Genomic DNA, 18,800 nt, shown 5'->3' on the forward strand with positions numbered 1-18,800 from the left:
ACTTTCAAAATAAGACAAATTTCCCTGCAAACAGCTATTTAGATTGTGTGTCACTCAGGATTATTCTGTGAACAACCCAGATAAGGAGTGGTTATATTTTGGTGAGTACTTGCCAGTGAGTCGCCACAAGTTCTCCACCTCCAAACATACAGTCAGTCAGTCATATGTAAAATAGGGTGCCAGGCACAGGCACTCATGCCTGTAACGTATATCTCCTGAGGGCACTGTAACCAACTATGAGGATGGGCATGTACCTTATACCTATATCGACCACAGTAAAGTATTTTTCGTGCACCTTTCCGTATAGGTTATTATACACAGTAGTTTCCTGACAGGGACCGACAACCATTTTGCTCATAAATAACACATATGTTTGTTTCACCGACTTTGGTTTACCGACAATTGAATTTAAAGTGAAAGGTAAATGGCATTCGAAATGTTCAGTATGTCCTGTATGTTTTTCCTTTCTTCTCAGGCATCACAGTGAGGTTTCGTTGGCACGCCACATTCTCCACTGCAGTTAGTACATTTCTCGGGCCAAGTACGCGTATGTAAAGTTTCCAGTCTTTCGTATATTATTGGCGTATTCACAACAACAAGCTAAAATAAATTTTAGAATTACAAATTTCGTATATAGTTTAGGGTTAACAGTTTCGTCCTAAGCTACGTAGCATAGAGAGAAAACAACGGCCCAAAAGATTAATATGGGGGTAGACACTTTAATGTAGTCTCTATGTATTGCCGATTTTGAGTTATGTGGTAAATCATGAATGTTCACTACAAATATGCTATGAGCACCAAAAATAATGAATGTTTATGTTCACCTGGTTCTGCATTATCTATAGACTTGATCTAAACGACATTAGCCACACATAATTGCTACAACGTAGTAGCTTAGAAGCACAGAAATTGCTAAGTAATGGCTTAATTTTTTGACGGTCTTCCCTGTAGGTCAAGGTAAAGGTCAATGGTCACTTGTACAAGAAAGCTTGCATGTGATTATATGGGGTTAGAGAAGTCTATGTATTGTAGGTTTTCAGTTATACAGTAATATATTTATTTTTACTTCAAATACGACTGCATTCGGTGAAAATTACATGAGCACCAAAATTAATGCTTGTGTATAGGTGTATAGTTCTTTTCTTCCCTATTATTTGTAAACGTTATTTAAAAGAAACTAGCAATGTGTACACACCACAATGTGTCTTTGATTAGGCAGGAATTGGGGCTTGATCTTAATAATTTACCCTGACGGTCAAACTCAATGGTCAATGTCTCCAACGATAGCTTGCACCTGATAATGTGGGGTAGACACTTGAATGAAGTCTCTACGCATTACAGTTTTGAGTTATACAGTTAATGATTTTAACAACAAATATGGCTGTCATTAGTATAAGTGATATGAGGACCAAAATTAATGCTTGTGTATAGTTCTTTTCTTCAGTATTACTTGTATGCACGATTTAACAGAAATGGGCAATGTGTAAATACTACAATGTGTTATATTCAGGTATTGGCTTGATTTTTATAATTGGCCATCAAGGTCAAAGGTCAAGGTATACAAGCTATCTTCAAATTGGGAGATAAATGGGGTAGACACTTAAATGGAGTGTGTGCGTATGATAGTTTTTGAGTTATGCTGTAAATATTTTTAACTACACATATGGCCACCGTGCGGTCAATTTGCATATATGTCCCATATGATATGTCATATTTATGTCAGGTTTGAAAGAAACTGGATATTGCATCTTTGAAAAATGACGTATTGCTGACGGATGGACAAACGGAGCTCACAGTCAGTAGTAGCCTGGCAAAAAAAGAAATGATGGTAAATTTGAAAATTAGTGAAATGCCATGATTGCATGAACCGTGTCCTCCCGCTGACTGAATCTTGCACAAGTAAATTTAGACCACCCACGTTGTGCATAAGGAAAACGATGGTGCGCACGTCACAAACATGCGTTACTAATGTTACTGAAGGCATTGATTGTGAATGTGCATCAACATTGAATTTTCACAGGATATATTGTAACATCCTTCTTTCGACTTTCTCGTATCCTAAATTATTCGGTACAAAAAATCATATATCTTTAGATAATGGTAAATTTTCAAAGTGAAATGTTGGTAATATTTAGAATGTATATTTCTAGAAATATATAATGTGAAGACAAATTGTGTGAAGCAATAACCATACTATTTACTACGAAATTATTGTCTTTAGTAATTACAGAAAATATTGTATAATGTGTCTTTGTTAACTTATATTAATTATATAGACATACCTGATTTTACTTATTACATAAATTCTCGTAAACAAAAACATGCCAGAGCAAAGAGAGAATCAGGAGGTTTGCTTGTATTAATCAGAGATTGTTTAGTAAAGTGTATCGATATTATTGAAAATGATGTTGAGGATATGATTCGGATGCGCTTAAAAGCTGGAAAGTGTGGTTTAATCCAGGATGTATATATATGTGGGATTTATGTAGCACCGAAAAATTCAACTATATATCGAAATAGAGACCAGGACCAATTTGAATTATTGGAGCGTTTTGTTGCAAATTTTATAATAAAGGTGATATCATTATTTGTGGAGATTTAAATGCACATACAGGAGAATTGAATGACTTTGTTGTATCAGATAGTGTATATCACATACCTCTTCCGAGTTACTATGAAGTAGATGAAACAAGTGTACTTAGAAAGAATATGGACAAGAAAGTATATAGATTTGGTGAACGACTTATAGAATTATGTTTACAGTCAAAGCTTAGAATCGCAAATGGTAGACATGGGAATGACATGGATGGAAATTTCACATGTTACCAGCCAAGGAGAGAAATAGAGGATACAAATTCTAACTTCAGAGGAATGAGTACAGTTGATTATGTTTTAGCATCTGAAACTATATTGCCAGAAATTTGTGAATTTACTACACATGATTTAACTATTCATTCTGACCATGTCCCATTGTCTTTCACTATTGGTGGTTCAAATGAATATCGTATGTCGTAAAGTGGAAAATCAAAATGGGCAAGGTCTATCAAGGGGGTGATTTTCAGTGCCTGTGACCAGGGAACATTGTGGAGTAATCCTTTGAGCATTTGCATTGGAAAATGTATAAGTGAAAGGGTACAATCTCTGAAAGGTGAATATTTTTGTGAATGGAAAAAACAAGTTTTTGATGATAACCGTAGAAATCCAACGCAACGAAATAAACATAGGACGTATAGAACATTTAAACCCAACATTTATTTCGAACCATATCTTGTTATTTTGAAAAGTTTTCAACTCCGACATGTTTATACAAAGTTTAGATGCTCCTGTCATAAGTTAATGATCGAAATGGGTAGATATATAAATATACCAGTAGAAGACAGAATATGCTGTGTGTGTGACTCCAATGAAGTGGAGTCTGAAATTCATTTTTTGATAAGTTGCTCTATGTACAGTCAACAAAGGCAGAGTTTCTTTCAAACGGTATCCACTATTTACTCTGATTTTATGGATAAGGATGACGAGACTAAGTTCATCGTAATTATGTCAAGTATAGATAAAACTATTGCAGTGACGACTGCAAAATTCATAATAGATTGTTTCAGGATCAGGGATAGTATTTGATCTCCTTTTTGTTTACATTGTAGTCTTTTATATAAATTATATTTATTTCTCAGCTGTTTTGTGCTTTTGGCTCACTTGACCCCCTTTATTCGTTCTTATGTATTTATGTAACCCTCCTCCGGGGATAAACGGGGGTATGTTCCGTTATTGGAATAAAGAAAGGCTATACTATACTATACTATGCTATTAATTATATGGCTCTCACTTCGATTTGTCAATACCCCCTATGCAAAATGGCTTTGTAAAAAAAACATATGCAATTTGAAATTGTATTGATTAAAATAATAACATTTTCATAGCATATATCGTGCTCTTTTGAAGTACTACCGACATTTGTTTTATCTGATACACACGTTCCTTCGTGGTGCTATGGTGATCATAGAAACTGTATGGTAGTATTTTTACATAACTTCCCAAATTAGTGCAATTGCGACAAGATAAAACATGGTGACACGATGTGTAATGTGCTCTTACCGTCTGATCGTAGTACCACAGTATGTAATATTTGTGTTTCTCCAGTGTCAGCAGCAGCTTCACAATAATACACGCCTGGACTTTCATTACCTTCACCCAATTTAAGTCTTCTTGCATAGTCAAACGTGTTTTCTTGAGAACTGCTATCAGGTAAATCAGTACCTGTCCCTGTATCTAGTACTCTACCATATGTAAAACTGTTACCCACACTTGTTACATCATCACCTCCTGAGTATCCTCCAATGAAGTAGTTAGTATTAGAACTTGTTGGTTCGGCATGAAGATTGAAGAAAGTGATGTCTAGTCTTGCATCTATAAGAAAATAACACATGTATAATTGAACTTGCAGTTTAAAAGACAAGTACATTCCTAGTTGGTAAAGGAGTTGAGATGGTGGGTATCAACTCAATGCCAATCATATCATGTTTTTGTGTTACCCCGTCTGACTTGTAGTTCAAGCGTCAAACCCCAAAGATACTAATTTCATTAGAAGCAAAATAATGAAATTTGAATGATGTCATATACTTAGTGTGTGCCTTTGTTCTTTTTTAATTATGCACATTTTATTAAAGTCGGGAACCTCCAGTTTTTCTACTGCTCGGACGCTAAATTATACAATGTGAGAACAATAGGTATTGGTCAATAACTTGGTGATGATACAACATAACCAAACTTGCAAATTTCAAATAGGGACTAAACTCAATTTAGAAAAAAAACTAAATCTATTACTTGACGCGTAAACACTAATTAAGTGCAAAACTCAGAAAGCGACCTAGTGGCTGAAATAGCTCAACTTTAAAAAAGAAATTAGAAAACAGTTACATAAATGGTGCAGGAGATGATCAAGGTGAATATCTTATCTTGCATTAATTAGGATTGTCTAGAAACAGTTCAACTATACTATGAATAACAATAACCATTAACAACACATATTGTTTTGTTCCAAGGTTGTCATCACCTACAATCCCAAAGCCTTCCCTACACAATATATCTCTCATCATCACTTATGGATTCATAAGTAATTTATTTTTATTTTTCTATGAGTGGTAAACCTGTTCAATACTACAGTTGTTGTTCATCATGGTAGAGTTCAATTTCTTCCAGCTAACGATAATCTAATGACAAATTACCTGCATAAGGTGCCCAAAACGAACAAAATCACAAATAAACTCGGTATTAACAAATCTGAATAGACTCCATCTACGGAATATAGACACGCATCAAATATGAAATCAGCTTGACTATTGGATTCAGAGAAGTCGAAAATGTTATTCTACCTATTGAGAGATCGCCCGAAATTTGCCAAAACAGAAAATGAGTCATATCAATTTGGCAAAACCATAATCTCTTAAACAAATGTTAGTTTTATGGCATTTTACTCCGCGTACAATTCCGTGGACTACAAATACTTACCCGTGGCTCGTATTTGTATTAGTGTGCGGAATCACACTGTGAGCATTATGGTGTAAAAGTAACATTGATTGTGTTTGATTATATAACAATTTTGTGTTTATTTGACATGTCTTACATTTTCGAAAGATATAATTTAAGCTCCGGCTTATAATACACAGATGAGACTTAGGAAGGGGCCTGAATGTCTCTTCTTTCATGAATTATACATTCAAGAGCTAGGACTTGGTGTCTCAATGGGTGAAGCATGGTTTTTAAAGTCTATTAAAAATTCATTTTCTAATATGTTTCTATAAAGTATCTTTTGAAGCCGTTCACATGGAGGTTCAACTGTTTTAAATTCTAAATCTATGAACATTATTTGTTGGATATTTGACAACGTATACACTTACTATAATTGCAATAAGGCCCAGTCCATCCTGATTTACAGGTACTAACAGCTGGACATCCTGTGGTTTTTTTACACCCTGATGTGCAATGACATGTCTGTGTACATCCAGCACCATACATACCATCTGGACAACCTGTGCATCGAAATTAATCGATAATACCATCTCATATGTTTTACTATATGCCAACCCACGACAAGAAATGAATGCATTTATTGAGAATATTCACAAATACATGCTTGGAAATTCGTTGATCGGTGATTTGTAGGCAAATTCAACGAGTGCAATTAACGTCTTTGCACTTCAACGGGCATAATAACATATTTCAGTTACATGCAGTTAGACACGACTGTGTGCATCTAATACCGTATTTATTAATTGGTAAGACTGTAAATATATAAACAAAGTATATCCCTTGCGTTCTTTGTCTAACCACAACAGATTTCTCATTTTGTGATACAAGTGTTGGTACAATACGGGTAAAATCTAGTATGAATGTTTGGTATGTATACAGCTTCTTTGTTTGTGGTGTGAAATTATAACCACGTGGAAATGCTGAGTATTGTAACTATAGCATATACCCGTATACATTATAGCATATATAGTAATTACTTGGCGACTGTTAGCTCAAAAGATATGTCTATGCTATTGCATCTAATGAGTAGTATTAATATATGCATGGATGACAACAGTTGCAAGCGTCATAATAAATGTTAATTACTGTAGTGACAAAACCTTCACTTTCATTTTATTTTGCATTCATTAATGTTAATATTAATGTTATCAATGTATCTTATTAACAGATTTAAACTGAATGCCTCCCGTAAGGGAATCACTAATTATGCAAATAACTCATTAAACTAAAAAAACTATGGTAACAGGCTTTGTTTTTTGGACAAGCTTGCTTTCTTAGGTTAATGTATGTAAGAGTGTATGGTATCATTAATTATGCAAATTATTCATTAACACTGAAAGGTACACCAACAAGCTTTACAAGACATATGTGATTGTTATGGTTAACGTGTTTACCGAATTACATTGGAATTGAAGTATGCATACTTAAGATATAGCCTAATTACCGACAATCTTTAATTATGCAAATTATTCATTAACACTGTACGGTGCATCAACAAACTTGATAGGACATATGTGTTTTCTTATGGTTAACGTATGTACTAAATTATGTTGAATTTGAAGTATATATTCTTAAGATATAGCCTAATTACCAAAAATAATTAATTATGAACATTATTCATTAACGCTGTAAGATACATCAACGAATTTTATAGGACAAATGTATGTTGTTATGTTTAACGAATATACTAAATTATATTGAAATTGAAGTATGCAGTCTTAAGATATTATGTAATTAGTTGATTTCATTAATATGCAAATTTCTCTGATTAACCATTAACAGATCTGGCTCAAAACCTAATCAGGTCTAGCTATTACCCTAAAGATTATATATCCTAAATTTCATTACAATTGAGCCAGCCGATTTTTAGAAAATGATGACACAGCCAGACAGACAGGCAGACAGACAGACAGACAGACAGACAGACAGACAGACAGACAGACAGACATTCCCCCTTTTAATTCCTCCCGTACCCTTACGGGAGGTAAAAATGAATAACATTAAATACATTTGAGAAATGTCGTCAGGGAGCACACACAATTCAACATAGTCCATGCTATGAATACAACAATTTATATCAAGTGGCTTGAGATATAGTGTTATTGTTTTTTCGTCTTCTTTGCCAACAAAAGCGGTCATAATATTTAACACTTTATTCGTCCCTGCCTGAAAACTGGCCATTAGCTTTATTTATTGAAGAAATTCAGGTATGTTATTTGAGTGGTGAATCTAGAAGTGTTATAGTCCTATAGTTTTGATTCCCAAAGATATTCCATTTATTATGGACATTAATTGTAATTAGCTTTACAAGTCATATGCTAGACATACCGTCTTGACAGTCATCTCCTCTCCAACCAGGAGCACATTGTCCATTCGGACAGACACCTGTATCCTTATTACATGCTGCATTGTCTTTACAGTGACAGTTGTAGTTACACAGATCCCCATACATACCACTAGGACATGTATCAGGTCCTGAAAAGATAGGTGATATAAACCATCAATCCGAAACTCCTTTATAATGTGACATTGATTAAACACACTTTATATCTATATTTTGCATGGCAATAAAATGAGGGTTTAACACACAACTTATATCGTGTGAAGGAAGCTAACTATTTTCATTTGAATCGTGTTTATGATAGCTATGAGTTAGTGTCTTCAAATGGGACAAGGTTTCTAACCTCTGTTATACTTGAGATTCACTTTTTCATAGGCATTATTTACATAATTTAACAAACGTTCGTAAACTCAATTTCATGGAGATATGGTTAAATGTTAATAGATGAGAATGATATTCACAGTAGTCATAATAAATTCGACATATATATATATATATATATATATATATATATATATATATATATATATATATATATATATATATATATATATATATATATATATACTTACTATTGCAATAGGTTCCACTCCATCCTTCCTCACAGGTACTATCCGCTGGGCATCCTTTGGCTTTATTGCATCCTGATATACAGTGACATGTCTGTGTACATCCAGCACCATACATACCATTTGGACAGACTGTAAATATTAATTAATTGAATTTCATGATGTGTGACTGAATACCAATCCACGAATAAAAAGATTTATTGAGATGATTGATAAATAAATGTTTTGCAATACATAATATTACTGTATATGATTTCTTTTTGTCACAAATGCGACTATTTTTCACAAACGATTTCCATGGTCCAACCAGGAGTTCACTTTGTCGACTTAACTAATTCCTTTTCCTGGCTTGATATGTCAAATTTGTTTCTTTTCGACTTCTTGCAAATAAATGTGTATGTATTGGCATTGGAATTCAACTTGGCATGAGTTACACTTTTGCCGTGTTCAATCTAGTGCAAAATAACCACGATTATTGTGTGTGTAATGCTCAGTTATGTCATCCTAAAAATATGGGGATAACGTCAAGATCGTGCATCATTTTCGTATTGAAATTAATTTCACCTACTTTACAAATGCTAAAGTAGCACTATATCGTGAATTTCTTTCTTTGCATGGTTTTGTGTATCAACGATGTCGTGTAATCTGCCATATGATTTGACCCCATAAACGTGTCATAGGCAATTAAGTCCTCCAAGCTCTTCGTTTTCGTATTAAATTTGACATAATTGTGTTCGACGTCTATTTATGCACCATATTTAAATATCTGCCTGTTGGCTTTGATTAATTATATTAGGCACATGAGAAGTTCGACGTTTATTCCTGGCCTAAGTTTACTTAGGCCTAATACAGACGTCGAACTTCTCATGTGCCAAATCTCAAAATCCGATTTGGTATACAGTCTGCCGAAATGAACGACACATGTAAGTGCGACGCGCGATAAGTGTCTAACTTTTGTCCCGTTAAATCTGATACAAAATAACCATAATTCAATGTGCGTGTCATGCGCAGTAATGTCATCTTAAAAATATGGTTGTGCATACATACGTCAAGGTCCTGCACCATTCTCGTGTTGGAATTATTTTAAATACTAAATTAGTACTATACCGATAACGTTTTCCTTTGCATGATTTGTGTATCGACAACGATCGTGTGCGCTCTAAAATATGATTTGACACCCATAGTGTGTCATACCGTTGTACATAATTCCGCCATCTGCTGTTTGACGTCGTATTGTATCCAACAGATTAGGTTCGAAGTCTATTCTGCGTCGTATTTAAATATATACTTGTGTCGGCTTTAGTATAATTAGATTCGGCACTTGAGAAGTTAAGCCTGGCCTTATTTAGTGACATTATATTAAAGCGCTATTTTTACCTGCGTTACAGTCCAGCCCTGTATATGATGTACTACAGGAACAGCCATATGGTTCAGCAACACAGAACAGCTTTCCTTTGCAAGAATCAGGTTTGCCCTTTGAACACACTCTGTCACACTCTGCTCCCCATTTATTTCTACCACATGCTGAATATAGGCAAACATTAACGAGGTTATATTTTCAAGATGAAACAGGATCTGCATATTTTAATGTGTATCACTTTCATTATGTAAAACGTTTTATAAAATATCACAATCTTACATACCATGGGTAAAACAATGTCTTTTTATGTGTGAAAATTCAAGCTCTTTGAAGTGTCAAGAAGTCTTTGTAGCAGACACATCAGTTAAATACTTTTTGTCTATCTGGCTAATATATAAACTGCTTGTTTTAAATTTACTCTGGCCCCGAAATCATAGTAATATATTAATGGTACTAATTGATTAAAGATATGCATTTTGCTCCTGGTCTCTTACTTTGCAAATATATTGTTTTCATTGGCCACACTTAATTACTACAACATGTGTACAATATGCAAAATATTCTTAAAACGTAATGGTTGGCAACCAAGGTCAAAGGTCAAGGCTTTTGATAGACTGTGTACACCAAATACAGGCATGACATCACGAATGGAGTCTCCGTGAATGATAATTTTATTAGTTGTAGTTATGAAGTAGATCGTCAATTGTTGTAACAGCTACAACAATCATCACTCAGTAAAAGTGATATGAACATCGAAAAGATGTGGTTACTTTCCTTGCTTTATGTTACCTGTAAGCAAATATAAAGGAAACTGGCCACACTTACATACTACATAGTGTCTGGAAGAAATAGATTGATTTGGATAATTAAGGTCAAGGGTTACTACATCAAGGACCTTATAGTATTTAGTAGACACTTGAATGAATGCTTAAACAGAGTCGTTACATATTCTTGTTTTGTAATCCATTACACAAATTTAATTGACCATCCATTTCATTCTTACTAGTAGATAGTTCCATCCCTTCCTTTCTCAATTTCCTTAATAATTTGTTGTTAAACATTACCCAATTATACTTACCAGTTTGACAATTATCTCCTTTAAACCCAGGTGGACATATACATTGACCTATGGTAGCATTACATACTCCTCCATTATAACAGGTTGGACATGATGACTGACAGTTTTCACCATATTTACCATTTGGACACTCTAGACAAACGAGTTGTTACACATGAAAATTAATTTCAGAAATCACAGCATTCAATCAACCATATTCCTCTATAATTATGAGATGAACTTGCAAATGCAGAACTCAAAATGAGAAATTATGAAATGCATGTTGTGATCTAGGAAGTCATGATGGGTGAATGGTTAGCGTGACCGGCTTGGAATCTACAGGTTGCAGGTTCGAGCCCCGTCGCTGCCTGCTGTTTGTTTCTGAGTGGCTAAAGTCCTTGGGCAAGATTTGAACCACGACTGTGCCTCAGTCAACCCAGCTGTATAACTGGGGACCTGGTAGGATGTAGGTTGCAATGTGAAGGCTTTAATCCTATGCGCTTAAATGGCTGCAATGGATTGTATGCTCCCCGGGGAGTTGAGGAAGACTAAAGGGCCGTTGTGCTGTTCTGATCCGAGCCAGGGGTAATAATTGTAAAGCTTTGAGCACGGAGTGGGAAAGCGCTATATAAGAAACCAACATTATTATGTTGCACAACTTGAAATTGTTCTCTCAGTATTTCGTATTATGATTACGAAAATAGATTCGAAGTGGGTGGGCAAATGTGACTGTAAATTCCATCCTATAGAAACATATGCTACTATCAATGATGAAATGAGAAGAATTTATGGTGAAGGCGACTGTGGATCGGTGGAAATGTTTTAATCCTCCCCCAACCACCTCCTCATTCTCCCAGAACATCTTTCCCCTTGCCAAATGGCACACATATTTCCATAGGAACCCATTCTCCGCATGCACAATGGAGATGTAGACTACATCAGTACACCGCATTAAAGTAACATTATCAATTGACTCCAAATTGGGACGGGTTTAAAGCCAGTCAAAGTTCGACCTTCCGGGAAGTAAAAGCATTCCTTTATGTTTTGTCGTCTTTGCTGACTACAGTCCGACAGCAGAAAGTGCGCTGATTTTCAGATAAGCAAAATGCCTGTAGGATTGATTGTTAGAGTAGGTAGCACCAAGCCAAAACTCTTCAGGCTTTAATTATCAGTCAACATTTTCGGTGTTTGTTGTCAGAATTACATTCAATTAGAAACTACTTGGCTTCCTAGATCACAAAGTGAAAAAGCGGACTCCTTTAGTAGAATGGTAGATCTGCAAGGTTTGTCAGTTAACTCCAGCCTTTTCAAATTGCTCGAGAGCAAATGGGTTCTACCCACTGTGGATATATTTGCTTCATAATACAACAGCCGAGCCGGTTGCCTAGATTCAATTCTAAATTTTAAATTTGGAATCCAAACTCTGATGCCGTCGACGCCTTTTGCCAAGATTGTTCTACAGAAAATAATCGGCTGTGACTGCTCCCCCCCCCCCACATTTGATCATTCCTGCCACGAGAGACTTGCAGAAGTGTTAAGCAGAAGCTATTTTAATTATCCCAGAGTGGCCATCAGCAAATCGTTGGCCAGTAGTACGCCCAAAACCCAGGCAGTTCCCATATTTTGTTAAGCCTACGTATTCCAAACAAGTTGGTTTCAGGCAAAGAACAAGCCCTATCTTTGAGATCCAAAGACCAGTTTATCACGGATGTCCAAGATTTAATATGTTGGCTTTACGGTTTAGTTTTCCATAATTGTTATGTTCAGTAACGAAAAGTAGTAGTGTCGGTACGAATTTGATGCCCGATCTCGCAATACAACGTTGTGTTTGTTGTATTTAAATATTTTTTCAGGTCGAAGATTGAAGAAGGAAATTAAATATCCTTCAATGCATTACTGGGCCGAAACTACCTGACGTTATGTTGAAGTCCAAAACACCAAACACAGTCAGTACGCATGTTCTCGCCTGGGACAGATATAAAACATGGGGTACCAAGAATTTTCATTGCTATTCATTCCCAGCGAATCTTTTACGTGTAGCGATCCTAACATGGGTAGTACATTAGTGTGGAACAATATGTGTATCGTACAAATATTTGGTGGCCTATATTCGCTATATAGAAATACCATTGCAAAAATGCACGTATCTGTCCAGTATGTTTATGAATTTGTACGAACATAGGGTTAAAGATGTCCGTTTTGAAATATGTCTCAGTTCGGAAGTCATACGCGATAACATCAAACGTCCAAGATTGGCCACCATTTTTATGTTTATGTTCAGAATTTCAATGTCTTGTCCAGTCCGGAGGGCTTTTTCTGATGTTTAATTTGAATATCATAAAGAAATATCCCAATATAAAAAAATGACATCTCACGTAAACGTCAACGCTTGATCTTGGCTTAGGCTCAGACCACTAAATAGACAGACTAGAAACACGGCTTTTCCCTTCATGTGATGGGTGTCACTTATTTGCTGTAGAGATAATCTTTTAATTCCAGTTAGGGGCCGTTGTTTATGTATGAAGTTGCGATGTTACGTTCCATCACATAAAGTAACGCGATATTTGGGCATTAGTAACTGCAATAATTGTAGCGTTTGATGTAATTTTGAAGACTTGTCTGTGTTTGTACTTTTTTCATTCCGATGTTTAACTGGAAGCAAAGCTACAATGCCTGCTTTAAACGTAAACGTAAATAGACGGAAGCCATTCAGATCTGAATCGCCAAGTTGGGTGATAGAGGGACTGTGGGTGGGTGGATTATTATGCTAAATTATGCTTTGCCTGCCAAAAAATCAGACATTTCCTAACCTCAATATTAATTTACGGATCCTTCATGACCCAAGAAGTGTTAAGATGTACCCATATTTCTGTCAAAATAGGCAAATGTAGCACCCCAATTTCCGTACGGCAAATGTAGCAACAAATGCGGCGCAGGCAGTACACTGACATCCCTGAACTGACATATAGTCCACGTTTTTAGCGTGATCTCTTCTGCTTGGTTTAACGTTACAGGATTTTGTAGGGTTTGCTTCCCGTTAAACATTAGAACGTAAACATGGGCAAAAAACAAGAGAAAGCTTTCAAAATCACAGCTGACAGTTGTCAGACATCTAAAAACATGTTCCTGTGTATGTAATATAGTATACGCATAATGCTAATAATACTTGTTGTTGTATTGTAATACCAAACGGATTTCGACAGTCAAATGTTAGAGCTTGATGACTGTGAATGAAATAAGATATTTTTATGACTGACTTTTATGACTCCGAGAACCGAGAACAGGGACGACCATATCGACATATATATGATCGAAGATGCTTGACCGATCAAGTGGCGAAGTAAAAAAAAAAACTAACGGGCTACAAGCAAGAGTGGCATAGTCGAAGTGTAGTTTATTTTAATGCCTGGCATACAGTAGTATCCATTTTTCAAATGACTTTCAGCAAAATGTAGCATATGTACAACGGTATATCAATGGACGAGGGAAAACACCTAGAACATCATGATATTTGAATTCTGATGTCAAAATCCTTGTCAATATCATTTATTATATATTCATAATTAAAGGTTATTAGGAACAATCAACTTAAAGAGAGCATAAATAATCTGAAATTGCAGTGAGTTTGATTTTATCTTCGCGGCGGTCTTCATTTCCGGTCATAGACTGCACTTACTAACCTTTGACCTTTTCCGATTGAAACTGGTCGAGTCAATTGCAAAAAACCGTAAATACCCGATCGCGACCCGAAGTATCATTTTACACAACGTTCGGCAGTTTTCGGAGAGAGGTTGAAACAAAAGGCATGCTTGAAGGCCAGTAGAAAGAGGGATTATGAGCCCCATTCACACCTAATATACATGTAATAGGCGTTTCCATTCCGTTCGTTAGTGGTTTGAGGCTTAGGTATGTGATAATGATTGTTATGATAATGCTGATATAAAGCTGTATAAGGAAACGGTTAGAATTTGTGACGGCAGGGTGGGAGGACCCCATCCTCAGGAAAAAACAATTTTGCCATTTTTTTTTCAGCAGCCACCATCCCTCGCAATCTCATTGTCATTGTCCCCATCCCACAAATTGTCCCCAATACTTTTCCGTAGCCTCTCCCCCTGCCAGGCTACCAAATGATTATAATCTGTGCAATTATCTCACCCCTCCTCCTTCCCTGCATTCTGGAGATGAAAATGGTACACTACATTACCTTAGTTCAAATCATGAGCAATATATTCGTGCTAACCCTTTTAGATCGTCAGGATTTCCACACACAAAAAACATTTGCCCCTCCCCATTTCATTCCTGTCCATTTTCTCCGCAGTCACCCTCTCTCCTCCCCTTCCGCTGTACATATAAATAATGCATGTTCCTGAATGCATTTGTACATACCGCTTACAATAAGTTTCATCATTCCATGCTTTCCTTGACTTCGTTGACTTTCACTACTGTAACATTCATAGATTCCTCCATCACTGGTCTCAGCATATCTTATTGTTATATTTGTCTCGCCATCCCAATCTGATTTATAAATGCCATTATGTTTCCATTTCAATGATGAATTTTGTATAGTTGTTGTTGTTGTTGTTGTCATTGATAGTGTTACATATTCTCCCCAGCTGACTCGCTTGGTTTGACTTTCTGGTTTTATCTCAGCTGAATTAAAAAAAATAAAAATAGATGTAAACTAAATGCCTCTAGTATGGGCAAAACCATAGTTTGTTCGTACACATTGTTGGAATACAACATTCTGAGCTGTAGTTAACATACATGATGTACCCTTCCATTGTAAAATTGATTATGTCAAATTATATGAAATTTGAAGCTTGCATATTTAATATATCGCATAATCATTGAAAATCATTAGCCAATGACACCATTAAGATTATAAACTACACCAACTAGTTTTAGAGTGAGTTATATTGCCTAAATAACAACATGGATTGTTAGGCAATTGAATAACCTTTCATAAAGTTGACATAATTGATCCAGCAATGAAGATGCAGCCTTTACCAACAGTAAAGCTTTGTTATGGATAAACATTTAAAAAGTAAAACACAAACTATACGGCTGTGTTACAAGCAGGAAGGCAGACAGGCAGGCAGACATATAAAACCTCCCCTTAAAGAATGTGATAATGCATATTGACGTATTAAGATGAAATACATTAATTAATATACGTGATAGTTGTTATAAGCAGTACTGAGTAGCAACTTTGCCTACCAAATAGTAGCTGAGGTGACATACAATCACGAATGGATACTACATTTTGTGCATATTATAAAGTGTGCATTTAATACTAAAGGGGTGCAATTAGAATTTATCAGCTTTCACTCAAACAGAACCTCAATTCAACTATCGTAGTATAATGTGATTGTCAATGCTGTTACTAGAGCAGTAGTGCATAATAGGAATTTCCTCGATATTTTTCACAAGTATTATAAATTATGTCACATGATCTTTTATATGTTATATCATAATACCATGTTTGAGTTTAGTCAATGACAAGTGATGGGTAGAATACTGTCTCGGTCCGTACCTTTTAAATATACAGAACAAATTACGTATTAACTCAGCCTGTTTTTTTAATGTTTAATATTAACATTGCACACCATGATATACTAGTGATTGCAACAAATCACCTCTGAACTTCACTCTATTTATATCAAGTCACGAAGTACGAAATTGCTTTCCATCGTGACTTATATTTGCCTATATATAGCCGACAGTCGTCGTTTGCTACTGTTACTAGGGCACACGCGCTAGCATCCAACACCAAAGCTACGTCATCACAATTTGCAGTCTTTGAGCTGCCATGCACATAAAATGACACCATTTTATGTTCACACATCATTTGAGACTAACATAAACTTTGATAGCTTGATGCATTTCTATTTTATGCTGCATAGTTGATTCCTGTTAACCTACAGATTCCAATAGTATGGCGCGTAATTCACGCCAAAGGTCGAACTCGTCAATCACTGCAGATCGCACACTCCATATTTTGTTTCTTTTACGCGTATACACCTCGCGCACCTTCACTGTACAATCATGTCTCAGACGCGCTCACGGCTCAGTAAATTAATTTAACAGCATAGTCGAAGAGTATGGTCATATTTACTACACTGCAAACTGGAATACAAATTTCAAACTTAGTGTATCATGTACATGATGTTCAGTACTATAACATAGTATTATGAAAGCCATAGTTACATAATTTCGATATTTCATAGAGTCGTAGACATTCATATGCCTGGTGCACTAAAATACGCGGCTGCCTAGTGAAAGACAGAAAACTTAATATTTTTTCTGAATGGGATTGAAATTCGAAAAAGTAAAAAGATAGAGTTTTAGGGTGACATACCGAGACATGTCATCTCAAATATTGGTTGAAGTAACAGAAAAATAAAAAAACTTAAACCGAGGGGTTTTATGAGGTGACGAGTATCCACGGCGATGCCATAATTTTGCGTAATTTCCCATAGACCATAATGGCGTTTACTGAATTTGACAGGGTGCGAACTTCTCGTCGGTTCAATTTTATCAAATTTCGACATATGATTTTTAAATTTTGCATCCGTTTTCGGAGTATAAGAGGCAAAATTAGTATCGTTTTAGAATTTTGAATTAATACTCTATATTATTGTAATCTGTATTTGAGTATGATTTTATCGTCAAGTATTCTTAGCCGCTGATAAAACTAATGATAGTTAAGCCAACACGCATCTTTAAAGTAGGCTTGAAATTACAAAAATAGGTCAGTAAATGTTATAAAAAGTACGAATGACAAGGGCACTTCATCCTAAAATCAAAACTACCAAATGTTGGCTGATATATGTAAGATATAAGGTCCTAACACAACAAAATATCAAGGAGTGTAAATAATATACACACGAAATTTCCACTGTAACTCAACAGTGGACGTATGGATCGATATTTTTTTCACTGGAAATTGATACAATGTTACGACATGTTGGCTGGTCGTCTCTAAAAATGACGGCGCCAAAAATCCAAAATGCAGCGCAGATATAAATAAAGGACTACTGCAAGAAAATTATCTAGTTTAGGCATCATGATTCATAAACATTAATACACTGGCACAATAATATAAGGCCTGTCGACATACATGTATATCTCATGCGGCAAGTACAAACAAAATCATCGTAAACCAGACGGTAATATACTGCCTTATGAACATTCATTAGATACTTGTCAAATTTGACCCCGTTGTTGACCTTTCAGGCACAGTCGGCGCTTCGCGGAATATGAAACAAATAGGTACCAGTTCGTCCCACAGTGAATTAACAAGTCAATGGCATCAATTGACAAGTCAATGGCATCAACTAACAAGTCATTCTCGTCAATTGATGTCAATGGCATCAACATAAGTCAATGGCATCAATTGATAAGTCTGTACTGTCAATTGATAAGTCAGTCCTATCAACCAATGAGTATAAATGTGTGAATTATAGTGTTGAAGTGACATTTCAATGCATCTGGATGATGAATCAATCTACAGACTGGTGTCCATAGTTGAAGTTATTGGTACCTAATAGGATAGTGGAGTGGCAACCCAACGACATCACGACGTGTCAAACCCTACATCACATTTCATCATGCAAGATTTCTGCAGATTCTAGCAAGTAAACTGGGGATGACAATGATGATCAAATTGAAAGAACTAAAGCTACCTGAGCACACTTTATCTGTGGGCCAGCGAGGCTCTCTTAGTAAGCAATATTTGTTTGACAGCTACAATATCAATTGATTGTACAATGTTGCAAAATTTAGTGAAAAAATATGGACATGGAGCACCATAGTATATGGAGTGCTCGTGGAATACATCACTGACCTGTTGAAATTCACAGAAGTTTAATTTTTGTTGTGTTTAGCCACTTTCTCTGTTTTAATGTCTAGGGTCATTCCACAAACTGATTAACCGCCTAAACT

General features: G+C 35.7%; 2 protein-coding genes across 2 annotated transcripts in view; both read right to left on the bottom strand.

The window, feature by feature from the left end:
- LOC144436302 (receptor-type tyrosine-protein phosphatase mu-like) overlaps positions 1-18,800 on the bottom strand; it is a 142,264-nt gene that overhangs the window by 44,551 nt on the left and 78,913 nt on the right. The gene's annotated exons all lie outside the window — the stretch shown is intronic.
- LOC144436430 (uncharacterized) overlaps positions 1-18,800 on the bottom strand; it is a 34,779-nt gene that overhangs the window by 5,954 nt on the left and 10,025 nt on the right. The window contains exons 3-9 of the mRNA XM_078125228.1: positions 15,243-15,506; positions 10,878-11,009; positions 9,817-9,963; positions 8,443-8,571; positions 7,858-8,004; positions 5,898-6,029; positions 4,096-4,407 (exon numbers count right to left, since the gene is read on the bottom strand). Of these exons, the coding sequence (XP_077981354.1) occupies positions 4,096-4,407; positions 5,898-6,029; positions 7,858-8,004; positions 8,443-8,571; positions 9,817-9,963; positions 10,878-11,009; positions 15,243-15,506 (1,263 nt within the window). The remainder of the gene's footprint in view (positions 1-4,095; positions 4,408-5,897; positions 6,030-7,857; positions 8,005-8,442; positions 8,572-9,816; positions 9,964-10,877; positions 11,010-15,242; positions 15,507-18,800) is intronic.

This window comes from Glandiceps talaboti, chromosome 6, assembly GCF_964340395.1.
Source record: "Glandiceps talaboti chromosome 6, keGlaTala1.1, whole genome shotgun sequence".
NCBI classification, from domain to species: Eukaryota; Metazoa; Hemichordata; class Enteropneusta; family Spengelidae; genus Glandiceps; species Glandiceps talaboti.